Source organism: Engystomops pustulosus, chromosome 8, assembly GCF_040894005.1.
Source record: "Engystomops pustulosus chromosome 8, aEngPut4.maternal, whole genome shotgun sequence".
NCBI lineage: Eukaryota > Metazoa > Chordata > Amphibia > Anura > Leptodactylidae > Engystomops > Engystomops pustulosus.
In genome coordinates this window covers 90,188,292-90,214,097 of record NC_092418.1, presented here as the reverse complement: position 1 = coordinate 90,214,097, position 25,806 = coordinate 90,188,292, and the positions used below count along the sequence as shown (strand labels likewise).

The 25,806-nt window shown below is 39.3% G+C and overlaps 1 protein-coding gene across 3 annotated transcripts in view; it reads right to left on the bottom strand.

The window, feature by feature from the left end:
- Positions 1–25,806, bottom strand: part of LOC140075597 (dynein axonemal heavy chain 11-like) — a 222,770-nt gene that overhangs the window by 67,533 nt on the left and 129,431 nt on the right. For all 3 annotated transcript variants that reach the window (XM_072121698.1, XM_072121699.1, XM_072121700.1), the window contains 6 exons: positions 23,951–24,133; positions 20,953–21,054; positions 16,739–16,873; positions 10,309–10,482; positions 8,954–9,189; positions 5,736–5,858 (listed from right to left, as the gene is read on the bottom strand). In XM_072121698.1, the coding sequence (XP_071977799.1) occupies positions 5,736–5,858; positions 8,954–9,189; positions 10,309–10,482; positions 16,739–16,873; positions 20,953–21,054; positions 23,951–24,133 (953 nt within the window). The remainder of the gene's footprint in view (positions 1–5,735; positions 5,859–8,953; positions 9,190–10,308; positions 10,483–16,738; positions 16,874–20,952; positions 21,055–23,950; positions 24,134–25,806) is intronic.

Below are 25,806 nucleotides of genomic sequence, written 5' to 3'. Positions count from 1 at the left end.
ACAAGTTAATGGAGGGAAAAAAGAGTAAGGTGTCCATATACTGCACTCTCTTACCATGCACATATAGAATTCCAATCAAAATGTTAAAGGATTTGTCTTACCAGATCTATGAAATTTATTTAAATGAAATTGCGCCACCTAGTGTTCAAAGTGTTTAGAAATGTGCACGTCCTCCTAGTGGACATTCCATTTCTCTCTCCATTGCAAGGCCTATGCATGTTTTTTTTTTAGCTTGAAATATTGAGAAATATCTAAAAACTGCCTATTAGGGCTAAAAGTATAAAATAAAAAATAATAAATGACATTCCAAGAAAATAATTAGCATAGAATTTTGGACCTCCTTAGAAAAAAAACCCTAAAATATAGTCATACTTTAATTTTCAGAGAAAAAAAATATGAAATATAGTTTAACATAAAAAAATGTATAACTCTTATTTTGTCATAATCTCGAATTATGTCAATTTCTTTCTCTGAATTGAGAATTATGACTAATAGCGTCTTCCATATACTACAGTAGAATAATGCAAACCACATAAGATAAAAAATATTATATGTAGCATTTATATATATAAGATATAGCCATATAATAGTTATATACCACTTTTAGAGTAATAACATTTGATGCACTACATAGAAGTGTCTTTTATTAGAAATAGCAAATATTAGGGGGAAAAGTAAAGTGAATCCAAGTATTAAATTATTGAATAAAAAGTTAATAAAGATATAAATAAAAAGTTGACTCAATAATAAATGAATATCTTCACCATCTCAACCCAAAAATATATTTACTCTCATCCCTTTTATTATACCTTTCTTAGGGATATTTTTGGAAAGTGTCACGATTGTTCATAAGAGTTCTACTTTATTAGTATGTAATGTTATTGCATGTTCATTTATTAAGTGTTTGATTGTGTGAAAACTATGACATGGATGCACCATGTGAATATACCCCAACAGTGGTCTATCACAGGTACTGGATCTATCGCTTAGAAATTTACCCCTAATTTGAAAATGAACGGTATCTGCAGCAAAAAGACTATCCGTTAATAAAATTGCATGTAGTATATTTAGTATTTTTTGTATAATTCTTTGTATCATCTCTCAGATGACATACAAAGATGAGAGCATATTTCTATATAAGCAAATGTGTTTTCGGGTTGAAGATATACCGGTGTAGAGTAATAATATGCAATATCATCTAGCAGCTGATATTTAGTATTTTAAAAATATAAAAAAATTTTTTTGCAAATTTTACTGTCAATTATCATGTCTATTGTAATCGAAATTATGATCACAATTTATATCTTAAGGGGCCCGCGCTGTCTCTTGTCTCACAGATACAGGATATAGTATGTAATATGTAAGGTCTGCAGGGAGCTTAAATTAATAATCATATTACAAGAGTGCTGAAAAAGAAGAATTCCTATTATACCATTATATTAGGTTATAATAATGTAGGTAATGGCAAAAAATATATTATTTACCATTGATCCATAATAGAGCTTTATGTTATCTTCAGAAATGGAGTATATTTCCCTATGGGTTCTGTATACCCAGTCGATTCTGTAAGTTTTCTGTCACCTCTGTCTGCCGAAGTGTTTGTTTTGAAGTCAACAGTCATTGAAATTCAGAATGACAACCAAAGTGTTCTAAGTAGTAGTCATTTTCTGAGTCACAACGCTCCATGAAATCACTCCTTGAATCAAATACCCCCAAGAGAGTGAGAAATTAAACATACCTTTCAGAGTAGTGTTGAACTGTGCAAGTGCGTTCAGCTGGATCAATACTCAGCATGTAGAGGACTCTGCTACAGTTATGAACTGGGGGTGTCTGATAGGGCATTTGTGCAAGGAAGCCAAATATTTTGGAAAGTGAAAAAAAAAATATATACGGCCCTCCGACGGCCACCGTCACACACACACAGATACATGTATCTACTGTAAGAATATAATTAAGGAGATGACTGCCGGGGGTTACCTGCAATGTGCTATCAAAATAAATTACTGTAATAGATAAGCATAATTACACATTGGGAATAATGAAGTGACCCTAATCAGAGATGAAATGCTGATTATTGAAACAAAAACACCACGTATGGGCTGCAAACAACACCTGACGGAACCTCACATGATATAATTAGACTAAGAAGACATGTACCGTGATTAGGAAGGTCGCAGGTAGTCGCGGACAAGGAGATTGACAGCGTATATGTAGTAAATTAAGTCTGGAAAGAATGTTACGTTAAATTTTGCGGATGCTTTGTGCTCATTGATTAACTCTGAAGTGTTCTAACATTAATGATACAATGGGGCACATTTACTTACCTGTCGCGATCCCCCATCCGGACTGTCCAACGAGGATGAAGTCTGGCGCGATTCACCAAGATCGTGCACCCGATATCCTGCATGTGTTGCTTTCCCGCTGAGGTCCGCCGGAGTTCACCTTCACCTTCCTGGTGTATGTAAGTGCATGTCTTGCGACACAATTTGAATTTTAAATCCTGCGCTTAGTCCGAATCAGTCCGGTTGTCCGACCGCCACGCCCCCGGGTTTGTGTCGCATGAAAGTCGGTGTGATTGCGCCAAAATCCGATTGCGTGCGCCCAAAACCTCCGTTAAATGCGGCGCAAATCGTAATAGTTGGGAAACCCGATGGAAATGCGGTGTGTGGATCCTTAATGTAAATGTGAGTAAATGTGCCCCAATATTTTATTAGATTTTTTTTTTTTCAGTATGAGTAATACAGTCTATGGATTAAAGGAGTTATCCGGGTTTAAAAAATTTCTTATGGCCGGGCTGGGGAGGGCTAGTTAAACATAATAAACATGGACTTACCTCCTCCGGCGCTGCCGATGTCCCGCGCCGCGGTCACTTCGATCCGTGCCCCTGTAAACAAACAGGGGCACAGAAGCCGCGCACAGGGAACTTCCGGTCCACGATGTGGACGGCTCCTCCCATCCGTCCCTATCTCTCAGCGTTGTAAGCGCTGGGAGATGGTGCGCATGGGAGCTTCCGGCTGGCCGCAAGCTCCCTGTGCGCACTTGTAATGAGACCAGCGCACAGAGAAGACCGGCCGCGGCGCGGGACATCGGCAGCACCGGAGGAGGTAAGTACATGTTTATTGTGTTTAAATAGCCCTCCCCAGCCTGGCCATAAGAAATTTTTTAAACCCGGATAACCCCTTTAAGTAGAGAGGGTACAATGACTCATTTTTATATGAAATGTATTGATATGGGATTATAAATTTAAAATGAAAGATTTCTGACATAATAAAAACTTTTGTCATTAAGCCCTTCCGCTCTGTTGATCCACAGTTTATTCTGACCGCCATATTAGGGGTTGAGAAGGAATTTTCTCCTGCTTTGGCCTAGGTTTTTGCAATTTTCTGGATCAACTTTGCATAATTTAATAGGTTGAACTTGCTGGACTGATGTCTGTTTCTAACCTTATTTACTATGATATGGACATCATGAACGGAAATCAGTCCTAACAGAATACCACATATATCTTGCAGTAGCTTCTGCAGAGGAATGTATACTTGCTTTTTCTAGTGATCTAGAAGCTAGGAAATAGCTGATAATGAGCAAAAGTCAAACACTGATTCCAAGTTAAAGTCTGATCCTTGGATTTTTGATTATTGGTGGTCAAGCCACAGAAAAAGGTGTATCATGGGGTTACCCATGGCATCTTTTCTTGTCTACTATCCCACAAGAAGCACCTGGTCAATTGGTCAACAAATGACAAACGAACAGAGAAACAGACAGATAAAAGTATATTCAGGATAACCGGGTTCAAACCAAAATTAAGATGGCAGTGAGGTACAAAATCGTGAGGCAGGAATATAACAAGGGTCAGAATACACAGTGATCACAATAAAATTTAACACCAGTGTATCCAGCCCCTCAGTGAAGTGAGGAGTAGGCATATGTGTAGTTCCTGGACGTCAGTCCAATATCTGATTAATTTGGTTGCCCATCAATGAAACCAAACCTGACACATACTCTTGACTCAGAAACAAGATGTTTTTGCAGCTTTCCAGAGAGGACATACACCCAAAGGAATGCTGGGAATGCAAGCTGTTCATCACAGCCTTAAAGCAGCCCTGGGTGTAGTTCACAAGCTCAGATGCAACAATAACCATTCAGAGAAATCTGACATTGTTCTACTGCTGATCTGCATAAATGGGTCTTATTCTTGTACATATAATAATAGCAATCTTCTTGGCCTTGCCCAATACAATGTATCACCAGGTCCCCACACCTTGAAAGATGCCCATTCAGTAATTATGAACACTGCTCACATGGATGGTATAGCATATGCAAAAATTTATGTACACTTGTAATGGAATACAACCGGCTAAAACGGCACAAATAGTCACCCAATGTCATCAATGATTTGATTCATCCGGCATTTGGGCATAGCAGGTTGGAGCTTACACATGGAGCTGCTTGAAGGATATTTTATATTTTAACTGATTACATACAACAGTTTTGAAAAAATGACAATTAGTCTTATCTGCTGTTCAAGTTCATGGATTCTAGCTGATGCCACTACTGAAATCTTTACTGACTGCGATTTTCCCTAGCAAACCAGTGTACATTTTGTACTAGAGCTAAAACATATGGCTATGGTTGGTCTATGAACCATGGACCATGAACTAGACAGATTTCCAGGATCGCCCTAAATGCCGAGCATCATAGTTGCATATTTTATACAGTTGAAAAAAGACATATGTCCCTCAAGTTCAACCAGGGAAGGGAAGGGATGAGGAAGGGATTTAAGGGAAACAATTCTATAAACCTCAACCCTCAATGTTATTTAGATGTTAAAAGCAATCTAGGCCCTTCTTGTAGCTCTCTGCTGTCCCTGCTGTGACCAGCGCCTGAGGCAGGCTATTCCACAGATTTACAGTTCTTATAGTAAAGAAGTCTTGTCCCTTCTGGTGATTAAACCTTGTTTTCTCCAGATGGAGACAGTGCCCCCTCGTCTTTTGATTTGATTTAACCTGGAACAACTTTCCACCATATTTTTTGTAAGGACTATTCATATATTTATATAAATTAATCATATCCCCTCGTAGTCATCTCTTTTCAAGACTAAATAAATCTAGTGTAATAATGATGTGTGATGCAAGGACTACCTGTTACCCCTTCAGAACAGCAGCCCCAAACTGTAATCATGAGATCCATGAAATGTGGCTATTGCATGGTCCGTGGTTCTCAGAAAAACCACAGCCATGTGTTTTATCTCTTATTATTTGAGGGTTTCTTTGTTTTAAAAATGATTTATGTATTTTGATTGATAGATGTGTAGGTCAGATCACCTGCTGAAAAAGTTTTTTTTACATTTTTTGTTATATCTATATATTTTGAAACAATAGGTACATGTTCGGTGAGTGCTCACCAGTGATACACCATTTACAATGGAATATCAGAGTCTCTTGAGAATACTGTGACCTACTCAAGGTCAGAAGAAACTGATATATTAATCAAAAGGGACTTGACTGCCTCAGTATGTTAAACAACATGCATCATTCCCTCTCTAAGATCTATTAGTTATATTACTCCCGTTATAAATATAAATGCACTGGCTAACAATCCTGACACTGTCCATAGATGTCCCCAAGAATGAAGCAGATATATATTTGTGCTTTATATGTGTTCACATCCTCTCATAGACATTGTTGCACAGTAGTGACATCAAATTATATTCTGCTTTATAAAGAAATAATTATTACCTTCCTCTTTTAAGTGTATGTCGGCCAAGTAATGCATCAAGGACAGGGTCAATGGATTCTTCCAAATTTTCGATTAGAACTGGATCACCTGCCACAACCGCTTGTTCTATGACATCCACATATCTGTCGTAGAAATTACATTTAAAAAGATCACATTTTTAGGTTGAAGGTTGACTTTGCGCATGGAAGAAACAAGCGTTCCTTTAGGGGGTTTTGTTCACTTTTCATGGCACAGAGATCCAATGATTCACATTAACCCCTTAATGCTGCTGGCCTTTTTCGTTATTTGATTTTTCATTTTTTGCTCCCCACCCTCAAAAATCCATAAGTTGTTTATTTTCTCATGTACAAAGCTGTATAAAAGATTGTTTTCTATTCAAGAAATTGTCCTTCCTAGTGACAGTTTTTAATATTCCATGCAGTGCACTGGAAAAAATCCAAATGTGGTAAAATTGGCAAAAAAAAACCACGCTTGTGTCATTTTCTTGTGGGCTGTGGCTCCAAATGACACCTCAAATTTATTCCCTAGTTTGGTTCGATCGTAGGGATACCAAAATTATATAGGTTATATTATGTTTTAATAGATTAAAAAAAATTAAAATCTGTACAAAAAAGAAGAAATTTGATTTTGCCCAATTCTAACGCTAATATCTTTTTCATACTTTGGCGTACAGAGTTATGTAGGGTGTCATTGTTTTGTGGGACAAGATGATGTTTTCACTGGGGACTGTACGACCTTTTGATGACTTTTTATTCAAAATTTTATATAATGCAAAATGACGAAAAAGTGATCAGGAATTTTGGAACATGTTTATGATTTTACTTTTTTTAATTTATTTTTAAATCTGTAATTTGAACTTTTAGTTATGTAGTAATTTTTTTTAATTTTATTTTTAAACTTTTTACTGTATTTTTAGACCTCCTAGAGTACCTGAACCCTAGGGTATCTGATCACTCCCACCATATACTGCAATACTACTGTATTGCAGTATATAGGAATTTTGCAGTACATCTCTATGAGTGCGTTACTCACAGACTGTTACAGATGTTGCCTAAAGACAGGCCTGGGAGTTTGACATAAACTCCCGACTGCCTTGGCAACCAATTGTCGTGCCTTGATGAAGTCATAATGCATCAAACACCCAATGACTATGAAGATGGCTCAGCTGTTAAGCCCTCTTCATTCTCCCCCTTCCGCATCAAGACGTTCTGGAACATCCAAATACGGTAATTCCAATGTACATAAAGGGGTTGCCTGATGAAAAATGACCATAGTGCAGTGATGGCGAACCTTTTAGAGACCGAGTGCCCAAATTACAACCAAACCCACTTATTAAAATGCAAAGTGTCAACATGGCAATTTAAGCAGTAGCATGTTGCTACCTGTTTTGTCACAGCTTTTAATTGTATTTAATTGTAATTGTAGAAGAGAAATTAAGATTATCATTGTAGATTCATTCCAGGGGCCCCTGAACAGGAAGAATTGTGGGGCCCAGAGCAGGAGCTCCAATAATATCGCAGCCTTGTCTGCACCTCCTGTAGTCCCAGGCAGCTAAGGATGTGTAGCTTTAAAACAGCACTGATCACAGCACATCCTGGGTGGTCAGGGACTGCAGGAGGAGGTTTTGAGCCCTGTCTGCAAACTGTGCTGGGGCGATGGCCTGGGTGCCCACAGAGAGTGCTCTGGGTGCCACCTCTGGCACCCGTGCCATAGGTTCGCCACCACTGCCATAGTGAGTCACACTCACCGCCCTAGTCACCCTAATAGGATCACCCATATTTTACCTAGCCTAGTAAAGTTTCTCTGTTGCCGGTGGGAGAAATATGACACATGACCTGCCAGCAACAGGACTAAAAATCTTCTGTGATGTCACATGTCCTGCTGGCTTCTGAGGGTGCCGCGAAATCATTAATATATGCAATCACTTGTCAGTGGTTGGCCTATCCCTCCAACCAATGATATTGGAATGGTTATCAGTGAGGGTGCATACCATAACAACTGTATCAACTGGAAGCCAGCAGGGCACAGGCTTCTGCTGGGTCTTACTTACCCTGGTAAAGTGGCCAACCCCTATAACAATGTACTTGAAATATAAGCCACTTAGTTCTGTCCATATGAAGAAAAGCCACAGTACAGTGAATAAAACTTATACTTTTAGAAATTCATGTCAAGATTTTTTCAACAATATAATATCTATTGATTAAGGTCACTTTTGGACATAACAAAACATATGTAAGTTAAAATGCATTACTATAATTTTATTTATTAATCCATTAGTAGTACATCACAAGGCCGTTAAGAGAGTATAAGAGGGGGGGTGGCATGTTGGTGTTGCCATCTTGGTTCACATTGTCGCTCCAAGTGGCATTATCGGGAAGAAATGATCTCTTCCCATGACAACCTGGAGTCTGCCATAGAAAAATCTGTAGTATTGCTGTGTATGGTAAAGGTGATCAGACCCCCTAAGGTTAAAGTACCATAAGGGGCCTAAGAAAAAGTGAAACAAAAAATAATAAAAAAATAAAATTCAAATCATCCCCTTTCCATGGAACTGATATAAAAATAAATAAAATTATTAACATGTTAGGTATCACCAAGTAACAAAATTCCTAACCTATCAAAAGAAAAAACGATTATTCCTGGTGGTGCACCCCATAAAATAAAATATTGACCAAATGTCCAAAGTGCCACTTTTTTTGCCATTTTGCAACATTTAAAAAAATGGAATAAAAAAATTATCAAAAGGTTGTACAGTTCCTAAAATGGTAGCAATGAAAACATCAGCTCATCCCTCAAAATAATGTCATCTTACAAAGCTCGGTACCTCTGGTATCTCTGTGATTGTACCGACCCAAAGAACAAAGGACAGGTGTAAAAACAGAGCCCACAAGAAAATGGCGCTAATGCATTTTTTCCTTAATTTCATCACATTTTCTAAGAAGTACAATTTGTTACACAGAAAACAACCCTACAGTTTTGTACATGGGAAAATTGAAATGCAAAAATGAAAAGTGACAAGTCGTTAAGGTTAATGGATTTGTAGAACTGTAGACCTCTGGTTTCCTCCCACACTCCAAAACATACTGGTAGGATGATTAGACTGTAAGTCCCATTGGGGTCAGGGACCAGTTTGGCAAACTCTCTGCATAATCTGTGTGCGATATATAAATAAAGGAATTATTATTATTATTATTATTATTATTATTAAAATAATTACCCTTTCTGGCCTAGATGAATGACTTTCAGTCTGGACCCATATCTGCTTTTAATCCACTTGATTCCTTGAAGTTGAGGGTCAATCATTAGCGGCCATCGCTCACAGTTTGACAGAATGGTGCCATTCTGAATAGACATCTTATCACTGGGCAATCCCTCATTGTTCCATTTTGCAATAGTTGCATCATCTGCCAGCATACACACAAGATCAAGTCCTTCGGTCATTGGTATAGAAACCTAAAATACAAAGTAGGGAGGACAACCCATCAGTGGCTACCAACAAAATATACACACACCCTTTCAAAAATGTCATTTAGTAAACACTACCATTATTTAAAATGGTTAAATTATATACAGTACAGATTGAGTCATTTTGGGTTAATTTTACAGCATTTTCTCCCAGGCTTCTTAGAATTTACTATTTACTATGAGTTTACTATTCCTACAAACTACTACAGGTTATATCTCATGCTACATAAATATCATATCAGTTGTTTGACATCAATACTGCAGCGATTGGGATGGATTTTTGGCATTTGTCATACTATGTGAGCCCTACTGTAGGTAAACTTTATGTACCCCTCTGAACCAGCACAAGGTATACTGTTGGTGATAAAATACAAGTGCAAGCATTTGCAGATTTACTATACTTAAATTAAATATACAATTATCCTATATACTTTCTGTATCAATTCCTCACGGTTTCCTAGATCTCTGCTTGACGTCATTCAATAGGAAGCTTCATTGTTTACTTCCAGCGGATGAAAACCGGTCCCTGGTCATGTGATGTCACACAGGTACACGGCTCATTAGTATCACAGAGTAATTAGAGGTGTATGTTATAACAAGCCGTGCGCCTCTGTGACCTCACATGACCAGGGACCGGTTTTCGTTAGAGGAATAAAGCTTCATGTTGAATTATGGCAAAATTATTCTCATCACACAATAGATGATAATTAAGGTTGGCCCTCTCCATGGCGCTGCGCCCCCCAGCCCACACTCACCTCTCCACCGTCCTCCTCCTGTCCCAGCTAGGCGGCACTCGAAGATTTAAAGGGCCTAGCCTTGATCTCCTGTTGTGACCCCGGAACTGACCTCTTACTCTGCCGCCAGCCCTGACTACCTGCCTGTGCTGACTCCGAGACTGTCCGCTGATTCTGTACCACGACCTTGGCTGCCACCATGGGCTAGTCGCTCCTGTGGAACCTGGAGAAGACCAGGTGCCACTTAGATTCCAGTTTCAGGTGACGGCTAGTACCATCTCCCGCGGTGGTCCAGAGGGTCCACTGACCCCGAACCCTGACAAAGGTGAAGTTGTTCGCAGCTTCAAAGAGCACAACAAGTCACAAAACTCACTTTCTGAGTTCGTAAGTATGGCATCCACAAATGCTCTACAAGTTCATGTCGATACTTCTTGGAGAATGAGCCGGCGTATGAGATGAAGGCAGCTGTGAGTAGGACATCTCCACATAGCGTTTGCTCTTGTTTACGATACAGAGCAACAGACTGAGCCCAGCGGACGTTTTCTGACTACAAAAAAAAATATTCCATTGTTAATAAGAATTTAAAGGGAGTCCAAGGCTACAATAACCATAGTTGTGCTTTACCAAAATAGCAGCTAACTTGTAAATAGGTGATTTTTGGTACTAAATCAACTCAGATCAGTTTGTCGAGTGAAATCACTAATATCCTAATCTAATTTTTCTTTCCATAGTTTACGATTCCCTGTTACACTTTATGCCCATACCATGGTTTTCACTGTGTTATCGTGTTGCTCTGTAACCTGGATGGAGGTAGTTGTAAGTAAGCAAGTCAAAAAAGCTGCTTACAATAAGGAACACTAAAAAAAAAAAATATTTTTATTAAATTCTGTATTAAACGTTTATGGCTGAAAAAAAGCAATATCCAGGGTCGTAACTTGTGGGGGTACAGTCACAATCGGACCCAAGAGGCGTAGGGGGCTCATAAGGTGTTACTTTCCCATATGAAAAGACTAGTACAGTACTATGAACCATACATTCTAGTCGGGGCCTGGCACAGACTTTGTACTGTGGCCCATCAGCTTCAAGTTATGCCACAGGCAATAGCCCATAGGACACTATAAATGGGCTACTAAGCAATTCTATGGGAGAATTCCTATAGGATTGTGTGTATGCAGAGTATTGACGCTTGGAGAGGTTTTGTTCAGAGAGAGGATTGTTGGCACTGCTCTTGCCTGGTCAGTGACGGCTACATATATCACCCGTTGATAGTAGGAGGACACATATCACCAGGAATAGCTCTAGGATTTATGTAGCCATCACAGACCAGGCAACTGTAGTGGCGACAACTGCACAGACAATACATGTCTCTGGGAAACATGCAAATACATTTTTCAGGATGGGACTAGGAAAACACCTTGAAAGGCAGCTGCATTAACATCAAGCATGACTTTCAAGAAGCCGAATAACATGATAAGGGATTAAAGCCAAACCAGTATATCTATTCCAGAAGGAACCGATTCCCAACTGTAGACAGCGTTGTTTCAACGTGCTTGTGCCTCTTCAGTACAGTTTAGGGAACTGGTTTAGCTGAATTAGAGGGTAAGGAAGTAAGAGTTCTTCTTATGGAGACCTTGAGGTCACCTTGAGTTCCGAGTGATCACCTATGTATAGTGTCCTATGGCCTATTGCGTTTTTCAGCCCTAAATTTGTATTACAGAATGTAATAAAGATTGTTTTTAGTGTTCCTTATTACAGGCAATTTTTTTGTATTATTCTTCTTTATTGAAAGTAAAAATACCAACAGGGCATGGGACACGCAGGTCCAATAAATGACATGTTAAGATGAAATTATATTACAGGCAATTTTTTAAAAAAGAATTATCGTATATACACTGTTCAGGGTGGCCAATATACCTTATGTGTACTGAAAAGTTCTTATAGTAAGGGGCTATATCTTTCTTTGGATATAGAAGGATATAATCATTACTAATTACCAGTAGTCACTTTCTATGTTGTTTATTATTTTCTGTAGAAAATTTATCGGTATAGCGTAACAAGGGAGCAATGAGCCAACAAATAACTAGTAGAAGGTAACAACGTTTCCTACCTGGCACATCAATTACCAGATTACTATGATCTATGACCTGACAGTGAACACCAGAAACAGCTTTTCTCTGAGTGATGCGGTGCAGCTTAGTCTTAAATGTTGAGTTGTAAGATACTTTCTAAATTATTCAATGTCTTGGTAAAATTTAGTTTTGATTAAATTTGGCAATATGTACTGGTTTTGTTGACTCTTTCTTTACGGAATCTTGTAAGAAATATATACAGGCGATATATATACCGTATATACTCGAGTATAAGCCGACCCAAGTATAAGCCGAGGCCCCTAATTTCACCACAAAAACCTGGTAAAACCTATATTTTTTTTTACTCGAGTATAAACCGAGCTTGGGGTTTCAGCACATTTTTTGTGCTGAAAAAATAGGCTTATACTCGAGTATAAATGGTACCTACAAAATAGGTTCCTTTGGTTTGTATGTACGTTGGAACTGGTATATTTTATAATTGTAACTCCAGATATTTTTTTTTTCGTCCCTGTGACATTTGGATTTTCCAAATTGTGTGCTTTCATTGTAACAAGGATTATCAATAAAGCTTCATTATTACAGCTGATCATTGCAGCCTGGGACTACATTAATGCATCCAGGTGGGTTCACCAGAGGTCACAGTGGGCAGAGAGGTCCGTCTGTAACTAGGGGCCCTCTGTAAGTTGGGTTTCCTTAAGTCAGGGACTCCCTGTAATAGATTAAGTTACAGTACATTTTTTAGGCTCTTAATGCCTATGCCCCAATAACAAAGTCCATAGTAATTTACTTTGCGTAAATGATTATTGAAAATCAGCTCAGGTAGCAGCAACTTTTGGATACAATCAGTGGTGTAACAAAACTCCATTTGGCCATGGTGCGAACTTTGGATCGGGCCCCATATACCTAAACTAAGACTGTCAATCCCCCTGCAAATATGATCATTACACATTTTCAGTAACAATTGTGGCACCATGAGATGGGATTGAGAAGGTGTGACCCCAGGATCCCATGGGACTGAAGACAGTTATTCCGACGATTTCCGATTTGCGGCACATTTAAAAGGGGTTTGTGTCGCACGCAATCGGATTTTTGGTGCATCGGTGCCGGCTTTCATGCGACAAAAATCGGGGGGGCGGGCCGTCGCACAATCCGACTGATTCGGACTGAGCGCAGGATTTAACATTTAAATTGTGTCGCAAGACAATGCACTTACATGCACTGGGAAGAAGATGGTGAACTCCAGCAGACCTGAGCGGGGAGCGACACATGCAGAATATCGGGCGCACAATCTACGCGCACAGTGCATCATTGTCGGACAGTCCGGACCGGGGATCATGACTTGGACAGGTAAGTGAATGTGCCCCAGTGTGATCACAGAACCTCATGGGATTGAAGCAGATTGATCGAAGGACTTCATGGGATTGAAGGCGGGATGATCCTGGGACCCCATGGGATTGAAGGCAGTGTGAGGCCAGAATCCCATGGGATTGAAGGAAGTGTGATCATGGGGACCCATGGGATGCTAGTAGACTTTAACCAAAGTGACCTTAAATTTGGCTTACAGAGCTTACACTAGATGCTTTGCATACATATTTGTATAGACAACTTTATAAACAGATGATTCTCCATTCATCCAACCTAATAATTTATTAACAATAACATTCTAGCTCCATGTTTACTGCATTTAATAATAAAGAATGATTAATCAATGTAGGACAAATGACATAATGTCAACATAATCCAAACAACAATGATAATAACAATAATGTCATTGATACAATTATTTGAGATCCCTTTATTTACTAGCATATTATTATTATTAACAATATTCGTTACTCTCAGCCATATAGAAAGTGAGATGTTGTTTTGATTAGATTTTATAATAGACTTTTAAAAGGTACAATAAATGTCACCTTCAATGGAGTCTAAATAAAATCATACAAGCTGAATGCAGTATTAAAAGAATAAATTTTGAATTCACAGTATGTATCTGTGTCTGAGCTTCCAGCATAGCAGATTTTCGGAATAGAAAGCATTACCCTTTGTATCTATTCTGTCAATATGATATTTTATTATATTATATGACTATACCAGTCACAGCTTAGTTTTCATTATATCCATATAGTAAGTCAAGACCAGTTAACATGTATTATAGTAGGGTTTTCATCAAGGCCCAAACCCTAGAATTCTGTATTCAAAAAGTAGAAAAATAGAAATTTTGGGCTCACTTGGTGTGGTTGGGTAGCTAAATTTTTTAAAATTTAACATAGATGCAAAAAGTTGCCACAATTTCACTCTAGAAGGGAGGTTGTGTACACACTGGAGTCACATAACTGAACAAGGGGCATAACAAACTGAAAGAGGCATGAAATTCATAATACAGTTCATAACTGTAATTCATATTTAGGTTAACGCAATCTCCAGTAAAAATGCATTAAAAAAAAAAAATGATTACTTATCTTCCTTCTACTAAAGAATTGGCACACCTGCCTGTGGGTTTGTGGTGTGGTCTAGAATGTTAGACTTCATTCACATCTGTTCTTTAGTATCAGCTCAGTGTATAAGCCATGGAATTTCCAACCATATACGCTGAGTTTATCCATAAACGTATATTGACAGGCGGTGGTATCCACATGCAGAGTATGCATCTTAGGTTACATTCACACTGACATGTGCCCGCCGTGGCACGGCGTAGCATGGCAGGCACACGTCGGCACCATATTGAGAAAAGATAGGACATGTCTTTGTGCTACACCGTACAAGCTTCCATAGGTGCATGGGGGACATATATATGACGTACACATATGTATATGTATGTATATGTATATATGTCAACCATATATAAGTCCCCCATACGGCAGTGTGAATGCAACCTTATACTGTGTAAATGTCTTTTCCCTCCATCCTGCTTCCTCATACTAAGCAACGTGTAAGCTCCATTGGAGCCTATGTGGAGATGGATGCAAAGTATTGCATCCCTCTCCCGGCCTCCACTGAGTGTACGTTTCAGGGAGGTCCTCAGTGATATCACTGTCCATAATGTTAACTCATCCTCCTGCTTTCAGGAGGTAGGGGATGGAGCTGATATGTATTGGACCTCCGTTGTAAGGGTATGTTGAGAATTCTCCCACTGTATCCTTACAACGTAGAAGCAAAAAGTGATGTGAAGCCAGCCTTATAAGGGATCAACATACAGACATCCTGGCCACGGTATACATATATATATATGTGTGTGGCTAGGACAGTAAAAGAAATCTTTTCAGCTGAAGTAGTGTCTAGCTGCACCACTAAAATCCACTACTTTATCTCAATTTAATCAAGGTCCATTATTCAGATTCTCCTATAAACCTCAAACTTAAGTATAAAATAACTTAAAGTGATACATTTTGTAGTATAAAGCTTTGTAACGGACACTTTCTGCGTTAATAAAGTTACCAACACTGCCCTTTACTATAACTCAGCTGGGTATTTGCTCCATCGATTGTGAACCAAACATACCTTGAGAATGTTGTAGCTACACTGTTGCAGAAACATAACTTGTTAACTCCCTGATCTGAGTGGTTTTGCTCAAAAAAGAATTCAGGACCTTGGGAAAGCTGGGTTAAATGCAGGCTGCCCACATAAAGACATTACACGGAGCTTCCTGAACTGTCCACACAGGACTCATCAACCTGGGCTGGATGACTCACTGACAGCAGCTGGGGGTTGGGTGTAGTGATTGATTACTTTTGCCTGTGTGGGACAACACAGGCAAAAGAGTGTGGGACACTGTGTATAGGTCAGTTTGTACGACAACTCAGTGAATATAGCGTTCTCTGAATAATTAGGGTATGAGGAGAAGGGCCAGGGAAGCCGCAGGAGCGAGAGAGCCGCATTATCAGAATTTTATAATTGTTATTTCAGCAAAACCACTCATTTCGGGGATTAAACAAGATATATTTCTGCATCAGTGTAGCTACAGCATTCTCATGGTATGTTTGGTTCATAATGCATGAAAAAAATGGTAGATTTCCTTTAAGCAACAAATAAAATTGAGCTAAATGGATTTGTCTACTTTTGCCTTCCCATTTATGTGCTCTTAGAATTGAAATTCAATAACATCCTATTAGTATGGTAAATTTACCATATTAATCTTTAAATTGACATTGCTGGATTAACCAAGTGCATTAGGACTAATCCCTGAAATATCTGCTGCTTCCTTCCATATAGAGCTATCTTTTGTAAAAAGTAGCAAAATTGACCTAAATAATCTACATTATATCAACAGTGCCCTCAATGCAAAAACGGTCAAGGGCAGATATCAGAAATCCATTTGACATGTAAAGGGTTACACAACCGGCCAAGGGACAACATCTCCCAGGCAAACCAGCCTTTAAAAGCCCCATTAACGTTGTTTTATTGTTATTAGCGCTCCTTGCATTTTAATTAATCACATTTATGGCAGATACATAATACTTAATATTCCAAAATTTATGGCTTCTGGTTGTAGGTCCGTCGCTTCATGTTCCCGCTGTAGCTCAACAAAGAAGTGCTGAAAATGTAGAAAGGTCAGAAATATGTTTCTCCCATGAAAATAAATGCATGATAATGATATAATTCCTTTCAGCTCATCAGTTTCCCGGCTAAGTGCCTCTGTTATTGCCAGATCAGTAGTGTATAACAAAGAAGTACTTTCTGTAGGTTGCTTCATTAGCCTGCCCTGTAGGACCTCACCTCCAGACCTTTCACTAATCTGTTGGCCAGCTCAATGGTCTTGTTAGTTCTATTCACTTCCTCTTGACAGCGGATTTTCTCTGCAGTGGCTCTTTCGAAGGCAGCTGTTAAGGCGGCCAGGTTGGTGTCTAGCTCCTTTAAATGATAAAGGAAAACAAAAATAGTCTCAATTTCAAAAAACTTTGTAAAATAATCAAAAGAAAATCTTTATTAATGCACATAAAAATGCGTCATAAGACTATCAAGGAAATATTGGCTACACATGAAGGGACCGGATAAGTAACATTGAGGCCGCTTCTGGGACACTTTCAGTTACCACCTTAGGGTTACATTATTTGCGCACAATTTTAGTTGTTTTTATCAACCCATGTTAGTCAGCCAAATTGGGAAATAAGCATCTATGGTCTTCCATTTAGCTTGCATGAAAGTGTAAGTAATTCATTATGGACAATAAATAGTCAGGCACTTGTGCAAGTGTTAAAGGGAACATGTTAGGGCTATTTGGGACACTAAACCACCCCCAGGTCCGGTGGTTTAGTGTCTCAAATTGCCCCTTAGCCAATTGCCCCCATTAGATTATGAAACTCACCTCGGTCTGGTGCACACATGCCTGCACAGTCGCGTAGTGAAGCCGGCGTACTGCCCCCTGGCTTCACTGGGCATGCACTGTAGTTACAGTGCTTGCACAATAAGGCCAGGGTGTGCAGATGTGGCTTCATTGAAGTACTGTGCAGGCACGAGGAGCACAAGAGATGGATCCGATGCCTCTCATCATCGGACCCATCTCCAAGTAAGTATAAAGGAGGGGCTTGCTAAAGGGCGATTTTGGATACTAAAACACCGGTCCATAAAAACCTGTGGGAGGGGTGGCTTGTGGCACAAATCCTCCTGACAGGTACTCTTTAATTGTGTGTGTGTGTGGACCGCATTGTATAAGTAAATAGGATGCAGGATGAAGAGGACGCAGCATGAAATCAGCTGAAATCCGCACTTACAAACGTGAAATAGGAACATGTGCTAGCAATGTTTTCATGCTAGCACACATCCCCATTAACTTGAATGAGCTTGCGCACACATATGTCAACTACACGAGACGCAAAAGAACAGAACAAGTCCTATTCTTCCCCCAAGTTTTGAGCAGTCTTTTTTTAATTGTCATCAGCCCATGAGGTGCACTCTCACGTTGTTGACAATCGGGACAGTTGTTTGGGGTCTGAAAACTGTACAAATCATGTGCAAGTTGGCTTGGGGGGTTTTCAATCATATATTAATAGCTAGCTGTATGCCATCACTTTGAGAAGTTGGGAATTGAAAAGATGGAGTCTCATACTGGTACAGTAGATAGAGAACTGGAAGAGCTCTTCAGAGAACCTCAGTGAGTCCAGGCTCTAAAAATCTATGGGCCTGGAGAAATCTTTCCAATTTGGAGACTACTAAAGTAAATTTCCTTAGATTTGATGGAGTGTGTCCCTCCCAAAACCTTTTATTTGGTGAATCCAAGAAACCACGGTCCAACATAGGGTAGAAAATAAGGTGGTTCAGAAGTTAACACTTTTGTCCTGCTGAACAACTCCAATCACAAGCTCTCGCAAGCAAGACCCTAATTCCTATTGTTTCATCTGACCTTGTTATGACTCTGTAATGTCTTATTTTATTTGTACATGTCCCCCATGATCTTTATAGCGCTGCAGAATCTGTTGGCGCTATAGAAATAAAGGTTTGTTTATGTATTTAAGCTTTTCATAGTACATATGTTCTACAGTTTTTCTCAGACTTTTTCTATTTTCATCCGCATTTGAAAACTATTCTAATAGGTTAATTGACCTCATAATAATTTGATGCTGTTATGTGTGTGTGTTTTAAAAAGATAATGAAAATTTTGAGCCCTCAATGATATGTGTGATAACAACTGTAGAACGCTGAGGTCTACGTTGTTGCTATGTTGGCTGCGGCAATAGATCATATTTCAATTCCGCAATAAGTTCAACCACAAATGCTGTTTCTCTATAGAAGAATCTTGCATTTAGAGCAGCTATGGAAAAAGAAGAGACTAACTTTCGATGTCTGCTTTTGTTCCTACAATTTGACCCTTCTACTTCCTGCATATCAATGTATCTAAATTAGAATAAACAATTAAGGAACTAAGCACAAACGTCTCTCGGTTTTTTTCTCCCCTTAATTTTAAGCTGTGCCCTTCTCTAAACAAGGGGTAAGACGACTCGCTTTTTTTAGCCACGATGATCAAACAATGTCACATCACTGTGGCAATTGCTGTCCATATCTGGAATACAGAACAACGTTAATTGTGCGACGTAGCATTGCTGGTGCATGTCAATCAGACGCTATGAATTGAGAAAAATTTGCTCTGTTCATTCTGTTAAATGATGTACCCAATTAAACCTGTTAGAATTCATGATCTTCAGTCAAGGTTAAATGAAAGTAGTTACTCCTGTCAGCTAGGTGATTAAATGCTGCCTACATCAGGCACATTTATGTGCAAAATTAAAATTTTGGTATAAAGCATGAATCTTTATGCGTGCCCGTTAATTATCTTGCCGTTGTTCTAGTTATTAAATGCCCGCTGCATTTCTTCTTCATCATCAGCTTCCTTTCAAAACTTATTTTGTACTTCATGTTTTAAAAAAGTGGTAAATTGGGAAATCTGCTAATGTTTCCACATTTCGGAGCTATTACAGGGTAAACGTGTGACAGGTTCTATTTTTGGCATTTTTAAAAAAATTCTATTTAGTAGTTGAAAGCTTAAAAATAATATATAATAAGATTTCTTGAATGTTAATACATTCTAAAACCAAAGGGCAAAATATTGTTTTAAATGGTCTTGTGCTTTTCAATAGATTTTCTAAAAACGGCTAAGATAAACACGGAGAAATCTCTTGTGTTAATGTAAGTTTAATAGTATTCCGACACTCTGAAGATGGTGTGTGTTGTTCTTCTGAGGTTGTATGTACCTAATTTGAAGTCCTTCTAACGATAATGGGGGAGATATATCAATCTGTCTACATCAGAAAATTGGAGAACTCTGCACCTGAAATGCCATGCGCCACATTTATTGGAGGGTTTTAGACCAATGTTAGGCATTTTTTTCTGACTTGTCCCAAAAAGGGGCATGTCATCAGTAAAAGGGTGTGTGGCCCTGCACAAAATAGCATGTGTGCCAGAAAAACAGTATGTGCCACAGTAGGACTCACCAGTTTTATACTGCACCAGAGTAATCATCCACCATCAGACACAGGGATTAATTTGAAGTAGCAGATATCTTGTTTACAGACTGACACATTAAAGGGGTTGTCTGAGACCTTGAAAAATTATATTTGGCTGGGAGTGGGCTCCTTAAAAAATAAACATTTACTTACCACTGTGGTCCCTCCCAGCGCCCCACACTGCCGTCTCTCCTGTCTGTGCCCCTGTTTGTTTACAGGGGCATGGAAGCTGCGCTATGTTCAGCATCTGGCCGGCCGTGGTCCCCATATCTCAGCGCATGATACAGCACTGGGCATAGGGACGGATGGGCTTGGATGGCCACCTCGACTGGCTAGAAGCTGAACTCAACGCAGCTTCCGTGCCACTGTTAAAAAAACAGGGGCACGGACTGGAGAGATGGCAGCGTGGGTTGTCGGGATGGACCAAGGAGGTAAGTAAATGTTTACTTTTTATAAGCAGCCCCCTCCCGGCCACATATCATCATTTTTCCCGGTCTTGGACAACCCCTTTAATGCATCTCCCCTACTATGTCCTGAAACAACACCTGAACTGCAATGCTGCACCGTTCACAGGTGTTACCATTGGGGGTGAATGGAAGGAGTCCACTCATCCCTAGTCCTGAAACTTAAAACCATAGAGGTGCACTTTTTTTTCATCAGGTTGAAAGCAAACCTTCAACCTAGATGCCACTGAAGTTCTCTCACTTGTGCCCAAAGTTTCCTCACTAAACATGAACAATTCTATTTGTTGGTTCATAGATTTGGTACGGATCTGCCATTTTTCAGACATGGAATGGAAATCCTTTTTGTTTCACTTCTGAAGAATCTTGTAAAATTCTGCAATCATTCATCCTGGGGACGGGTGATGGAAAATTAATTTACCAAAAAAACGAACTTATCTATTTCCTTTTTACATGAACCCCCATAATGTCAATAGTTCATAAAATTCTATCATTTACGCCAAAGACAGAAACATAATTTTGGCTCTCATACCTCAAGTTTTCTTTGGATGACTTCAAGTTTTTCTGCTGCATAGACCAGGTCTGTGTTGGCTTGAGATAAAGACTGACGCTTGAAATCCACTTCACAGAAGATCTACAGAAATGTTAAAGTTAAAGGGGTATTCTCATCTGGGCATTCACATTCCGTTTCATAAATCTTCCATATATAAACATTTCTTCAATTAGATGTTATTAAAAAAAATGTTCCTGTGTGAAGATAATTTCTCATAAATGTTGCCATGTTGTCCCTTAGAAACGAGATGGCTTCCTCGGATATGGCCACCTCTGCTGGAGGGATTGCACAAAGAAACAAAAGGTTTTTATATATTAAATATCTGGGATTTACTGTATGTCCCCAGCCGTCCTGTGGTAATGATTGCTGAATTCAGGTCAGACAGGACTCAATAGCGCATGTCTGGCCACCGCTGCCAGAGTGTGACGTGGTCGTAACCGAGGAAGCTATCTCGTTTCTAAGGGACAGAATGACTACATTTATGAGAAATTATCTTCACACAGGAACATTTTTTTTAATAACATCCAATTGAACAAATGTTTATAAATGGAAGATTAGTGAAACTGAATGTGAATGCCCAGACGAGAATACCCCTTTAACACAACAGCAAACAACACAAAACATAACAATAAATTGTCAGCAGAATCTGATTACCAAGTATTTCAACATGAACTTACATGAAATATCAGTTTATAATTGCCCTTTTGAATGATGCTAACAGGTTGTGTTGTGGGGTTTTTGGTTTTTATTGTCTTACAGGAAATGCTCAAAAAGAAGAAGACATTATTTGCAAATATAGGCACCCCTCTAGAATGGCATCAAAAGCAACTCATCAATCCAACCAGCACCGTGTTCTAGTCAAAAGACGATATGTGAACTCATGGTAGCAATTTTGCTTTTTTACTATTTTTTACTGTTTTCCACAAGTTTTCTAGAGGTGGGGAGAACTTTAACAGCATGTCTACAGTTAATTTGTCCTATCTGGGCCTAGATAATGTAAAAATTATAAAGAACTTATACTCACATCGTCATTATGTCTGGTTTAGCACTGCTCCTCCCAACGGCCTCAGTTGGTTTATGGAGGCTCAGTGGTGATATCCTGCCGACAGCATACCTCTTCTATAACCTCAGGCTGCGGCCTTTGTTAGGCTATAGCAGGTGTGTGCTGTCACCCTTGAGGAGGCGGTGATGGGAGAAGCTTTGTCAACTTGGTTCTGACCCGTTGTTGTCTAGCTACTGCCTTTTATGGTAAAGAATGTCGTCATGGCTGATACATTGGAAAAGTAGAAGATGGGCCTAAGCGCCTTTTTTTTTATCAAAGTAAAAAATATCATATGTTATGGGAACGAGATTGTTACTATGGAGTATTCCAGGAATTGTTTCTTACCAGCCTACTTGAGTTTAGAATTTTTTATGGGCCAAAAAATGGCCAAATTTTGGCCATATCTAATATGGTACTATGATATTGTTGCATCATTCAAATGGGTTTATAGATACTAAAAGTGTTTAGAAACATTCCAAAAGTGGCAAACATATCCCACAGCAATAAGTATAGAGCAAACAGCATGCATTTCCATATCTCATAATTCTATAGCCCTGTAACATGTCATATCACATATCCCCAATTCAGGATAATAAGGTATATGAGCCGTCAACATGACAAGTCATAACTGAACGTGAATAAAAGCAACTAAATAAATACACTGCTCAACCAACTAAACCAGTCATCAGTTTCTGGAAGAAAAAGTCCATCCATCACATTACAAGTCAGTGTCTGAATGGAAGGAAAATATTTATCTCATAATTCTGTATAGGAAAAGACAAATAAAATCTCCCACTTCATGCGATTGTTTCCAGCACACAATCCGGTACTTACATACATCTTTTTGAAGCATCCAGGAGGTATGAGAATAGATTGATAAATAACACAGGCAAAAGGAAATATTCATCATGACAAATAGTGAAAAATTAAAGATTGTAAGCGGCATTAATTACGCTCCGGTAAGATGAATAGGGCCTCTCACAATTACTTTTCTCTAAGTTTTCCATCCACCTGTGATGAATGCCCTTGCTGTGACAAAATGCATCATACTAACATCTGAACTAACAGTACATTAATAGATTGACATATGAGAGCGGAGGGAAGCCTTTAATCATACGCACTGGATTACTCCCATTTTTGTGCTTTCCCACATACATCAAACAAAAAGAGAAAGTCACAGGGAAATAGCGCGATCAGTCTGAAGCCTGGAGGATAAGAATGGCTTGTAACTGATCAAGAGAACAGAATTGTCTCATTTCTGCCTCTGACCAGTGATGAAAGGGTCAGAATATGGGGCGAATTCACACGTTGTAGAAACATTGATGACATTTTTGTGGCTGTCCAATTCTGAAGTCTGAATGGGAACAGCGGATCTATGGAACTTAAAAAGGACATCTACCACCAGGATGAAGGAGTGTAAACCCAGTACATACTGCTGGGTGCCGCCTCTGGCAGGTTCTGTTCTTCTTTAAGCTGCCTATGCCTTGTTTTTAAGAAAAATTATTTTAAAAGTTATGCAAAGAGGGGCTCCAGACTCCATTGACACCTATAGAGCCTGGAGCCCCTTATTCCATAAATTATCTGCTGCCTGAGGTGAGTTATAGAACAGCACCCTCTCTGCCTCATCCAATAACAATGTATCAGGTTATTTTTAGTATGTGGACTCCATACAGTGTCTCATATCCATGCTGACAACAGGTGTGAATTGACACTATTCATAAGCACCAGTTCTGCTTTGTAGCAGATAACTGAGCCCCTGCTGCTGCCCCCCATCTTTTTGCAGGTGGTGCTGCCTGAGGGAAAATGCTCAACTCTGTGAATGGCTGATGCACCCCTGACACCAAGAAAAACAAGTTCTGCTTAATAAATTTCCATTAATAAGTTTCCAAAAGTGCAACATTACAGTGTGGCCTTTGCTCCATGACAATCCCTCACCTCGTGAAATTTGATGATATTAATGACCCAGGCACACAGGCCTGCAGCTGCAGAGGATTTTGTGCGTACAAACTCTGGGTTAAACTCAGGGTCCCTTAAATAGTCATCTTTTATGGTCTTGACAACAGCATCTGGAATATGTTCTTTGTCAAAATTAATTAGGTTCTGTAAGAATTCATCTACCTGTAAGACAACAAAATGTTGTTAATAGTCTTCATATAGAAAATATCTCATGCACATTACAATGTGCAGAACTGGCCATAAACATGGAAGAGTTTGCGACCCTTTTTGGCTGGGTCAAGATGGCCTCCCATCCCCATAGGAGCTGTGGCCGCATCGCAATACAGACAGGAATTGCTCCTGCTCTATAATTTGCGGCACGGACACTTGGCTTGGTGCGGTACATAATAGAATTCAATGGTGGCTGTGAGCTACCTGACATTTTTGTGGCTAGCTCATGGTTGTCATTTACTATTGTGTGCTGGAGACTTAGTAAAATATCTATCCCCAAGGTGTCCATGCACAGCAAGTACATCCAGATGAGTTCAAGGTGTGCATTCCTAAAAGGGGTTTTCCAGGATTGAAAAAATGTTATATATATGGTTGGGAAACTATATAAAAACAATAAACCACTTACACTCACCTCCTCCAGATCACCCGTTCAGATGCTTTACTGTCTGTCACTGCTGGTGTCTGTTTGTTTACAGAGGTCCCGGATGGTGTCCAGATCTCTGGCTTGCAACTGCTACAGTCAAACTCATTCTGGAGTGTGGCAGAGGTTTGGACGGCACCGGGGCTTCTGTAAACAAATACCTGGCAGTGATGGACACGCCTGAACGGGAGAACCTGAACACATGAGTATAAGTGGTTTATTGTTTTTACCCAGCCCATCCAGCCATACATAACATTTTTGAATCCCGAACAACCACTCCAATTTTCCAGAAGACACTGAGGATTTGCGGACTACTTCCCAAGAAATAATTGATGGAAGCGTAAAATTAAGAAGGACCATTTGAGTGAGCCACACCAGGGAGTGGACAAATTTTGAGGTTTTACAAGTGGGTCACATCTTCTAAAAGAACTTCCTCTTGAGAAGACAATGAAGACCAAAATGTATCCTATCCACTGATTAACTGATGAAAAGTGACTGCAACAGGAGCAACACTACAGAAAATCCACTTTATTTGGGGGTTTGAAACTCATTTAGATACAATCCCACTCTGAGGTCATGGGAAACTTAAAACTACGGAGAGTGTCAGATTGTATTTTATTACTAATGTTGTCCACTCTATAAATGTGTATGAGGATTTATAAATGGCCCATTTGGGTTGACTTTTACCTCTCTTGGCTCATTTCTCCTTTACATGCCTTAGTAAATCTGACCCTTAATGTCTTGCAGCATAACATGTAGAGCGAGGGGGGAAAACTGTCAAGAACAGTTTTAGTAAATTGCCCTTAAAAAATAATAGATAAATAACAACTGAAATGACCTGACCTTTACTGCAGGTGCACCCGTCAACTAATACACTGCACATCTCATGGATGGAGATAATTGTGCCATTAGATGAGGGTTGAAGAAGCATTTCTATCTTATGTACTTTCACCATTATGGCTTCAGGGAACGCTGCTCTGATTATCTGCTGCTTATCTGCTCACAATGTGATGAGTGTCAGCAACGGATCCCGAGAAAGGCTGAAGTTAATGTACAGGATAATGGTCTATACTGTACTAGTGGTCTTCTCTGCAAAGAAAACACCTCCGTAGCTCAGCCAAGTGTGTTCTTTTTAGATTTATTTTTTATTATTAGAAGTCTTTCTATGTATGTGGTCTACAATTTTAACCCAGGGTTCATGCCA